The 11,484-nt window shown below is 42.1% G+C and overlaps 1 protein-coding gene across 3 annotated transcripts; it reads left to right on the top strand.

Moving 5' to 3' along the window:
* Positions 1–2,115: 2,115 nt before the first annotated feature.
* gata5 (GATA binding protein 5) lies at positions 2,116–10,935 on the top strand. Of its 3 annotated transcripts, XM_086212698.1 has the most exons (8): positions 2,116–2,133; positions 3,412–3,517; positions 4,030–4,697; positions 6,577–6,746; positions 8,542–8,670; positions 9,307–9,391; positions 9,506–9,636; positions 9,813–10,935. In XM_086212698.1, the coding sequence occupies exons 3-8, from the start codon at positions 4,184–4,186 to the stop codon at positions 9,930–9,932; spliced, it is 1,149 nt and encodes a 382-aa protein (XP_086068824.1). In that variant the 5' UTR covers positions 2,116–2,133; positions 3,412–3,517; positions 4,030–4,183; the 3' UTR covers positions 9,933–10,935. The 3 variants fall into 3 exon arrangements, with proteins under 3 accessions (XP_086068824.1, XP_086068823.1, XP_086068825.1); XM_086212697.1 differs by lacking the exon at positions 2,116–2,133 and having other exon boundaries at positions 3,256–3,517; XM_086212699.1 differs by lacking the exons at positions 2,116–2,133; positions 3,412–3,517 and having other exon boundaries at positions 4,014–4,697.
* The last annotated feature ends 549 nt before the right edge of the window (positions 10,936–11,484 follow it).

Below are 11,484 nucleotides of genomic sequence, written 5' to 3'. Positions count from 1 at the left end.
CCAGTTAAAAAAAAAAAAAAATTGAAAGGTCTGCATCAAGCTCATCTCTCTAAAGAAAGGCTACCCAAAAATATACCTTAACTCAAGGTGTCCTGTTCCCATGGCAACCTATATGTCAGCCGTTTTTCTCAAATATTACCAGAGGTATTAAACATTAATTTTCAACCAAATGCAGCAGGAGTAAAAAAAATGTTGGTGAAATCCAAAGTGTTCGGTGAGTTCATCTCACCTCATACACATTTGTATAGTAGGGAGATACAATTTATTTTAAAGAAAAGTAACACAATGATTGGAAAAGGAAAAAGAAAAAGCTGCAGCTCGCTGTTTGCACACTGAAGATTATTAATACACTGGAATTCAACAAACCCACCACAAGTTTCGATGGGCTGAGTGACCTGATGCAATTTATCCAGCTTGAGAAAATAAAATATTCACTCGTGATGTCTAGAAATGAAGTCCTCTTAATCTGGGATGCAGTCTTGACATTTGTATAGAACAATTGTAAAATATTACACTTGACTTGGGAAAAAAAAAAAAAGTTCGAAATCCTTACTGTTCAAGGGTTCTAAATAGACATGTACCTCGTGTATCCGTCCATCTATGCTAAATCTATTTCTGCTGAACGAAATGAGGTTTGTGCTCTGGGATGTTTCCAATGTCAGAGTTTATGAAGGTGAGGGAAGATGATGACCTTCCAATTTTGTTTAGAGAAGAGAGCCAGATAAGAGGAGGGTTATTTGATCTCAGTAACACTCAACCTGCTGCAGCTGCATCTGTGCTGCTGCTGCTGCTGCTGCTGCTGCTGCTGCTGCCGAGACCTATCAACGTCTTTGTAAGCCCACCTCGTCATTTTGATGTATATTTAAAAGAAATAAAATTTGTCTCCCGATTGATTGCAGCTGAACGTGTACAATCCTGAGTTTTACATTTGGTGCAACAAATAGAGCTTGAAGTTAAAATTGTGTAAAAAAATAATAATATATAAGCTGATTTCTCTCTGCTCATTTACTGTAGTTTGTCTCAACAAGTCACACTATAACGCTCGAAATACTTAAGTAACTATTGGCTGCATCAGTGATGAAAGCTTTTCACAGATGGGCCTCAAGTGTCGGGCCCTTAGAGGAAGACGGGAAGCAGACAGACGTCTGCAACTGTCCTGCATAAATGAACGGATGTGGACAACTAACTGAAGGTTTGGTGACGGAATAGACGGCAGATATGTTTACTTAATGGTTTCTGACAAAGAAGTCACTGGTGTCAGGCTTTCGTTAAAATTATATTATCTTTTAACCATAATAATTTATGTATATCAAAAGAATATAAAATCAAGAGAATGTCAAATGATGGATCACATTAATTTAGATGAAAAACTAAAGAAATTAAAATTGAAACATTCTTCGAATAAGACGGCTTTCCTGATGTTTGTGTGTTTAAAATATTAGAGCTTTTGATTGGGAGCACATATACATGGAATTATTGTTGAGATTCACATTGAACATGTAAAGGTATTAGGTGTACGAAAGGCGTGCAGTATCCTACCTTTCATCATTATTATTATTATGATTATTATGATTATTATTATTACTGATTTTATTCTTTTTCTTCTTGTTCTTTTTCATTGTTCTGTTCGATTGTGTCGAATGAAACCAAGATAACAAACGTTACAAATACGTTTAATTATTAAGAAACGTTAGAAATACAGAAATATATCTACTGCATGTCAAAATAATGGAACATTTTAAATTTAGTCCATAAACCGATTTTAAAGATTCCTAAACTCTCGTAGTTATCAGTAAGAGGTCCACTGCTTCATTAGAGCTACTTTTAGCCGAGTAGTCGAGGGCTAAATCACCGGAGCGAGGGGGAGGAGGACAGGGGCCAGCAACTTCGACCATAACTGGCGTCACTCTATGCGTCCTGTTGTGTCTATCATTTGATTTAAAATGTATTTCACTCAGAGGTAGAGTGGCTGTCTAGCAACCAAAGGGTCGCTGGTTCGATCCTCACTTCCACCGGTGCCCATGTCGAAGAATCCTTGAGCAAGAACTGACCCCTAATTGCTCCTGATGGCCCTGCGACGAACTGGTGAGCCGAGGCTCCAGCCCCCCTCCCCCGACCCTCAACGGATAAATGGTAAAGAAAAATGGATGGATGGATGTTTTTCTGCGTCCGGCTATGACGTCAGCTGATATATACCACTTGTGCTATTTATTTGCTTATTTTTGTGCAAGTTTCTATCATTGAAAATATCAAGGCCTTTAAGTTCAGGTTTCTGCGAGGCTAAATAAATGTATTTCTTCGCCATACACAAAGCAGTTCTCCTGTTCCAGTGGGTTTTCATCTCAGAACACTTGAACTAAATCATCGCCGTGTCGGTTCCTCCGCTCACGATTCCGTCACTCCAGTTAGATTGTCCTCGTAAAAGAAGCCAGTTCACAGCATCCGAACCGTCCTAACAGCATAAATCTTCCACGGTGGTTTCAAACGCGGATCGTGTCACAAATGCTGCATTCATGTAATATCGGAAAAGTCTGTGTTTCCGGTTGGGAAATTGTTCCACCGATTTTACATGAGCTTCAATTTTATGTGTAATGGATGCCGTTAAATACACGAATTACACACGCACTTACACATACACACCACACACACACACACACACACACACACACGCACACAATCACCATTATTAATTACATATTGACGTTTGTCCGCCATATGTCTACATATATGACGTCATCTGACAGCCAACTCCTGTCAAAAGTTGACATTTGATTTCCCAAGTGATAAACTATTATTCCAATTTATCCAACCTCACTTGAATGCAACATAAAACCTGGTTCAGACAGACAAACTCAAATTGTCCTGAATTGTATCCAGAATGATTTTAGACAGTTTGAACAGCCAGCTCATTGAAATCGGATTCTCTGGAATGACTCAGATGCGACACTTAAAAAGGCCCTCAGGGTGCCTTACTTGTTCCTTGTGAACAGATCGACAGTATGCTGACACCATTTCGTTCACATTGTGGACAGCAAAGGGTCAAATCAGAATTGCCAGCAGAGTAAATGGGTTTAACCTTCCTCTACAGGTGCATGTGAAACTCTAGGTCCTCTCCTCTCTCGCTCCATCCTCCCACCTCCGTCCCTCCCTCCCTCCTTTCCTCCGGGCCTACCTCGGAGCTGCGCGCTGCGTCACGTGTTTCTTCTCTGTACAAATTTTCCAGTAGGAGAGCGAGTAGGAGCACACCCATATCAGTAATTATCAGCGACAGGAACTATCTGCAGATACACTGGCAGCAGGAGCAGAGACACAGCAGGACCCAAAACAAAAAACAAAAACTAAACCCAGAACTTTCTTGCTTTCATTGATGACCGGTTAACTTTAACGTTCCTTCCGCCGTGATCTTTGGAGACTCCGCCGGTGTTCCCGCAGTGACCGAGTCTAGCTGCTGCGCTCCTCCGCGGAGGTTTGGACGGCTGAAGAGCGGACTGCTTTATCACCCAACCGTCCTTATCTGGTGAGATAATACACTGAGAGCCCTTGGAACTGAATAGTGTTCCTCCTCTACACGACAGACATTATTATCAAGGTTTTGTGTGTGTGTGTGTGTGTGTGTGTGTGTGTGTGTGTGTGTGCGTGCGTGCGTGCGTGTGTGCGTGTGATTTCTATTGATAGAAAATATATAGACGCATGCAGCTCCGTTATCTGTTTGATTTCCGTTATAGAGCGAGGCTGCAGGATATCTGGGCTCGCTGATATAGTCGCCTCTATCTGACTGCAAAGTTATCAACACCCGTTAATGTCATTTTAATTCACTCCGTGTCAGTCAAAATGATCCAGGTGAAATATGGCCGCTGGCTGCTTGGGGGACGGTGTCCTCGGAGGCGCTGTGACGAAGATGAACTCAATAAACGCTATCAATCAAACACCCCTCAAAAAGATGGAAATTCAATCTGTAAAACTTTCCCTGACCTGAAGGAATACTGTTGTTTGTTTTACTGCTTTGTAATTGAATTATGTTTTTCACAGGACAAGAATCTGAACAGAATTTGAGCAACAACAACAACAACAAAAAGAAAAAGAAAAGAAAAGAAAAGACAAACGCACAAAAAGGACGCAACTTGGCGCGTGGACACCTTCACGGGACCGGTTTTATTTTCCTGAAAGAAAAGTGACCGAGAAGATGTATCAGAGCTTGGCCCTGTCCTCCAGCCAGTCTCATTATGACTCCGGGAATTACATCCACTCATCGGCCAGCTCACCGGTCTACGTTCCCACTACCAGAGTCCCGGGCATGCTGCCCACCATCCCCTACCTGCAAACCTGCGACTCTCCCCACCAGTCCCACGGCCTCGGAGGGCCTCACGGCTGGCCTCAAACCGGTACGGATGGCTCGTCCTTCACGCCCAGCAGCCCTCACCCTCCACACGGCTTCTCCTACTCACACAGCCCGCCCGTCAGCACCAACACCGGCCGTGACGCCACTTATCAGAGCCCGCTCGTCCTCGGTAACGGCGCTCGGGCGGATCAGTACGGAGGAGCTCTGGTGCGCTCGGTTGGGGGCTCCTACTCCAGCCCTTACGCATACATGAGCCCGGAGATGGCGACCTCCTCCTGGACTCCAGGACCCTTCGAGAGCGGCGTGATTAGCCTGCAGGGACGTCAGGGAGGGCTGTCTGCGAGAAGGCCCAGTCTGGGTAAGAACCGACCCACATGAAGCCTAATAAAATATTTAATTTTTATAAGATGTATTTATTAACGTAAATCTCAACAGCAAAACACATGATCAAAATTAAAACAAATCTCAACCCAAAGGCTATCATCACTGTAAAAATAATATTTTTATGGTGCAGGGAAATTATCGGGTAATTTATGTCTTAATCCGGTAATTACCCGGATTGATTTCTTGTGACTTTCAATTTTGATAATACATATATTTTTTAAATTAAATTCGGGTTGAGGTTAATGGTAAAACATCACTATTCCAATATTTCAGGCAGTTCACTGCAAATCCTTCAATATGAATAATTTCTTTTGTTTCTATACGTGTGACCCGTTTTTAATTTCTTTTCGTTATTGTCACTCTATGCCAGCAAGCTGTATTTTTATTAAAACGAGTCACGTATTCTACTCATTAGAAACCCTGAAAATGCCCATTTTGATCACGAAACGCTTCCCACCAGCCTCCCTTCAGTATTTCTGTCCTTGATATTACATTTATTTATTTATTACTGCTATATAACATTACAACTCCAGGCCTCGCGTGTGATGGCAGCTTCACGTCCTCTTCAGCAACCCAACGTTCGACGTGTCGATCCACATTCTTCAACAGAGAGGCCCACTTAATTAAAATGTTAATTTAATCCCGGAGCAACAGTCCAGTGTTTTGATGAGAGCTGCTTCAATACACACGAGGACAAAAAGACACTGAGTGGGAGGATCGTCCCAACAATCAGGAGCAGTTATCACCTGGATCAGACCGAGACGCTCGGGACTGCCAGCGTCTCTACCTGCGTTGAGGCTGCTGCTGCTGCTGCTGGTGGTGGTGGTGGTGATGATGATGGTGATGATGAGAGAGGAGACTTTTAACGTTCGAGCAGCAAATGTTGTGACGTCAGCTCGCCTGCGGTCATTCTCATAAACGCGTGAAGGATGTTCGTGCTTCGGTTTAATGGTAGTTTTTATTAGACTCGTTTTGACTGACAGAAAAGGAACAAAGGGATCCAAAAGATACACAGTTGCCCCCCCCCCCCACACACGCACACTCACACCTTAACGCACGCACTAGTTTTTTTTAATCTAATTAAGCTTTTATTGACACTGATCAGTCACGTGACGTGATCTTGAATGGATTTTGAATTCTTCTCCTCATTACTGTTGTTAATGATTACTTGAACTTTAAGAACGACAATCACAAGTTCAAAGGGATCAATAAGTTATTGGCACTCTCTCTCTCTCTCTCTCTCTCTCTCTCTCTCTCTCTCTCTATCTCTGTCTCTCTCTCTCGGTTGAGGGATTAGGAATTTTTTTGGAGGTGGGTGGTGGGGTGGGGGCAATTAATGCCAGGAGTCCGTCGTGTGTCAGACTGGTGATGGATGGAGGGGACCCCTGGATTCTCCAGGCTGATAACCGAGCGCCCCTCCCCTCCTTTCGCCGGGCACAGACCCCTCTGCCCCCCCCCCCCCACCCAATTGATCCACTGTGGGTTTTGATCTTCACAAGAACTCAAAAGGATGGGGGCGGTTTAAATTCCTCCTCGGCTATTCATCACGCACTGGCCCGTAACCAGAAGCCCCATCAATGCCCCGTAAAAGTTGAATTTCAGATGCCCTTCCTGATTGTATTACCACGTGATCAGGGATCATTATTATTATTATTATTATTGATTATTATTATTATTATTATTATTATTATTATTATTATTAATTTCACTATTATTATAGAGATAAATACACATCCAGCAAAGTTATTAGCATCACGTGCTAGTTTTCGCTGGTCAATAATTGAACAATAATAACTAATTAAGCTGTAGGCCTCTAACTTAATTCGATATGTATTTCTCTGCTGCTGCTGCAGACCTGATGGATGACATGGCCACCGAGGGAAGGGAGTGCGTCAACTGCGGCTCCATCTCCACCCCGCTGTGGCGCAGAGACGGTACCGGACATTACCTGTGCAACGCCTGCGGCCTGTACCACAAGATGAACGGCATCAACAGGCCGCTCATCAAGCCGCAGAAACGCCTGGGTAAGATGCGCAAAGAGCACGAGCGCAGCACATCCGCAAACACAATCAAACTAAATATAAATGATTTTTTTATATATATCTAATTTGTTCATCTCGTGTGTAGAATAATAAAGCAGGCAAGCTCATTAGGTTTTATTATGGATATATTTTAGGTTAAAACACATATTGGCTATAGAGGAAAATAAATCCAAGCTGAGGCACTTTTATGAGTCTTTTATGTGCCCTCGTTTTAGTGCCACTCCAGTGGTTTGCGGAGGAAAAAACCTTCTGGGATTGACAGCTATATTTGCTATTTACAAGTGCTTATATTGTTATTGATTGTCCTAAAGCTGTTTTTTTTGTGTTATTTTTCAATTACATAAACATTAGAGAGTTGGAACCACTTAATGTTGGATTTGATGAGGCTTTATCAGTCAGCTGATTTTATTACCTGCCTTTAAAGACATATTGTATCTATCTATCTAATATATATATATATATAGAGAGAGAGAGAGAGAGAGAGAGAAAGAGAGAGAGAGAGAGAAAGAGAGAGAGAGAGAGAAAGAGAGGCATGTGTGAGAATACATCATCTTTTCAGAGATATTTTCTATATCTGATCAGTTTTTATGGAAATGTATTGTTATAAATGGATTAAACAAAATCATATTAGCATTATTGTTTATAGTCTATTGGGTTAAAAGGCATGGCTGATATTTATTGGGCAGTTTTACATTCAGATATTGGTCTGGATCATTTTGTATAATCCAGACTTGATCGGGCTCGCTGAATTGAAACCACTGATCAAAATACTCTTGTTTTGTCACACTGTGACGCACATTTCATCAAATTCTAATTTAAATCGCGATATGGCCGACTGCAATTTCCAGATCTCAAGAAAGCTAAATGTGTGTGGAATGCAGATATTTTGTCACAATGGTGCAGCTTGATGTCACAGTTGACATTCTGACGAAAAGGAAAGGAGGTTAACAGGGTTTGGTTCTGTTTAAGGAGAAACTGAAGACACTAAACAGTCAAAATAGTGAAAGAGCCCAATTCATTTCAGCCTGTGGCGTTTCAACAGCATCGTTGTTTCCACTGCTGAGAGTATACTGGTTCCACTGGGATGCATTAAGAGTGCAGTATTATCAGATTCTGCGTATATTTCCTATCATTAAAAGACATCTTAAATGCAATACTTGAATTATTTATGATGTCTATAGACTCTACGACGGAGGTCAAAGCTGATAATTGTGCTAAAGCAGCACGTAGAAAACGGGAAGAGCTCTGTGGTGGTGAGGGGGGTGTCAAGGCTTCCCGGCTGTATATTTCCCAGGAACTCGCTTCTGTGGAGCAGATGTGGTTGTGAGTTGCCCAACAACGCCCCAAACACACACACACACACACACACACACACACACACACACACACACACACACACACACACACACACACACACACACACACACACACAAAACTGGGCTGTTTTCTCTGCTCTTATTTGTCCTACAGCGACCTTGCCCTTGGAAGGGCCGTTTTTAGACACAGCACTTCACAGCAATGTGATTCTCTGCAGCTACTTGGTTCTTTTGAGTTGCACTTGTCAGAAAACTGAGATTGTTCTGCATGATTATTTCAGTTATTTCAATGGGACTGTGTTATAATTCCTCACTGTATTTAACTAAAAACGTGAATCAAACCACGCAACTCAGGTGTCTCAGTCAAGGGTTTAACATACATGTGAATCTGCAGGGGTTTTTTTTTAACTACTGTGAGATTTCAAGCATTAATTTTTTTTTCTTTCCCTTCTACCTGCAGCAAACCACATCTCGTCGTGCCGGCCTATGCTGCACTAACTGCCACACCAGCACAACCACGTTGTGGAGGCGCAATGCAGAGGGAGAACCTGTGTGTAACGCCTGTGGTCTCTACATGAAGCTGCATGGGGTAGGTAACACCAGTGGGTCTTATTAAGCGTCTTTAGCTCACAGAGGTGTGTTTCCCCACATGCATCACTTCTTTGTAACTCCAGAATGTAGTAAAAGCCAGCTGCTTATATTTAGCTTGAAGCTGTGCTAGAGAATTTGTGAACAGAAGCTTTGTGGGCAGTTTGGAAGTAGCAGTGGTGAACTCACTGTGAGCTTCAGGCTACGTATGCGTCGCCGGTTCTTTCTTTCTGAATTCTTTTGGGGGAAAAAAACATCTTTGAGAGCTCAAGACGATTATTTATGAGTACTTGACAAGCAAAAAAACACTTTTTTGAAGTTATTATGCTCTATTTCCTCTTTCCACACATGTCCTTCCTCATCAACAGGTGTGTGTGTGTGTGTGTGTGTGTGTGTGTGTGTGTGTGTGTGTGTGTGTGTGTGTGTGTGTGTGTGTGTGTGTGTTAGTTCCTCCATCAAGTCTCTGCAACAGTGCAGTGGGGTTGATTATTTGTGTAGCATGAAACCTCTCCAAGGGCATGGTGGGCATTGTTATCAGAGCAGCAGTGTTGGAGGGTAGCTTGTGTGGGTTGCCATGACACTGTGGCCTCTGTCGTATCAGCCAGTCCACTAATGTGTGATTCTTTACTCCCTGCAGGTGCCCAGGCCTCTGGCCATGAAGAAAGAGAGCATTCAAACCAGGAAGCGCAAACCCAAGATGCCTAAGAATAAAATATCCATAGGTAAGGGGAGGTTTCTTATTATTATTGACTAATTATAATGGAATTAACTGGGTAACGCATATAAGCAATTCATCTGCTGCGACAACCATTTCATCCGATATGTCTTTTGTTCAGGGGGATCCACCACCTCTGACACCAGCTCCCCAGCCTCCCTATCAGTCTCAGAACATGCCTCCACTATTAAGAGTGAACCCAACATGGCCCCCTCACCATACGCTGGACAGACCGTCACATCTGCCACACAGGTAAATCTCATTTGATACACTGCATAATAATCTGCATCTCCTCCGTCCAGGCTGATGCTCAGTAATCACAAACACTTTAAATCGCACTATAAATACTAGTGTGACCCCACACTTTTTTGTGTCAATCAAGTTGTATGTATTTTTCCTTCATTTAAGTGTCTCTTTCCTCTGTGCAGACGGCCAACCAGTTAGACAGCACCGGATCGGGACATGTGGATATTAAATATGAGGATTATGTCTTTACCCCGACCTCCATCGCTTCACAGAACTCCTGGTGCGCTCTGTCTCAAGCGTGAGCAGCTTGTGCTCAACCAGCAGGACTCCCTCTGGCTCCGTCAGTGACGCCAGACCTCCATCCTAAAACTGTCTGGAGACTGTGCAGGATGTGGAGAAACGGCGTTGTGTAAACATGAAACGGAGCTTGTAGAGTATCCGATGGCTACAGCGAGGACTTTTAACAAACAGGCCCAACGCAGCTCACCCGGACCGGACCGAGCTCTCACTTAGCAAGGACACAGGGTACTTGAAGTTCACGTTAACAAAGGGACGAGTGTGTACTATAACATGACTGCTCAGCCAGGCTTTCCAATAAGCCACACCTCTTCCAAAGGAAGACAACAACTACCTATTAATAAACATGTTCTCTATTTTTGGAGTATGCAAATATACCAATGCAAAGGCAATCAAGTAGAATGTTAAAAAAAACAAAAACGAGTACATTAACTTCTTTTATTGCCGGTGGCTCATTGTGACGTTTCTTTTTTTTTTTTCATTGTTGACATCACCCTCGCTGATTTCTGTGGCGTTTTCGAGAACATAATTCCAACTTGTTACCGTCATCACAGGAAAACAAATGGAGAGAAAATACCTTTTTTTTATGACTGTTGAACATGTCTCATTACCAACATGTAGATGATTAACTTTTATAGACGCATTATTTATGTTGAGATAAGGGGAGTAAAAAGTCCGTTCACTCCACTTGGCCGTGGAGAACGGCGTGCATGTTGTTTGGCCTTGAAGCAAAGGTGCTTCGAATCTAAAAGCAATTTGGTTGATGAGATGTAATGGATATGTGTTGCGTCTTGAATAATTCAGATCTGGGTATATTCCAACATGACCACATATCCGATTTTTAGTAGTTGTACGGTTTCAAAATTTAATTAAAAAAAAAAAAGTGCAATGATGCAAATATTGTTCAAAATTGAAGGTAAAATAAAGAGTGTGAAATTATTGTAAACATAATCTCAATGTATTGTCTGTGAAACTGCAGAAGGGATTTATTCTTAGAAGGCTTTGCAAAAACCCTGTTTCCTCTCTCTTTTTTTTTTTTTTTTTCTCCAAAGCTCTTTGGAATCTGTTCAGGTAAAACTGATTTATTATGTTATTCATTTGATTCATGAAAATCAAATGAATTCAATAAAGAGGAAATCTCTCAAATATCCTCAGTGTACTTGGGATATAATCTCGCTCTCCGCTGACGCCAGTTCTAGATGTTTCGTTTGCTTAAGTCAGATCTGCATCGTAACGCTACCAATTCGGGTGGCAGAAGGTAGAACTATGACCATTCATCAAGCACTTTGAGTAGGATTTTTAGCAATGTTCATGTTTCATTTTTAGTTCAAGTGAACCCTTTCAACAATTCACAGGCAACATTACCGGTAGCTAAAATTAGCTCAACATTTCAGTCGTTTATACAGTGTTTTCAGCAAATTGTCTCAGCCATTTATGCGTGATTTTTTTTTTTTTTTAGCTAAATGTTTACTGTCCTACTGTGTAAGCTAACTTTTTAATTCTGGTTGCTTGCCCAAGGACGATGCTGATGTAAATTAGCAATGAAGCTAACTGTGG

The sequence above is a fragment of the Aulostomus chinensis genome, chromosome 9, assembly GCF_037954235.1.
Source record: "Aulostomus chinensis isolate RoL2024-O1b breed Wild chromosome 9, RoL_Achi_v1.0, whole genome shotgun sequence".
Lineage (NCBI taxonomy): Eukaryota > Metazoa > Chordata > Actinopteri > Syngnathiformes > Aulostomidae > Aulostomus > Aulostomus chinensis.
Note: the sequence above shows the minus strand (reverse complement) of the source record. Positions and strands in the feature narration are given on the sequence as shown.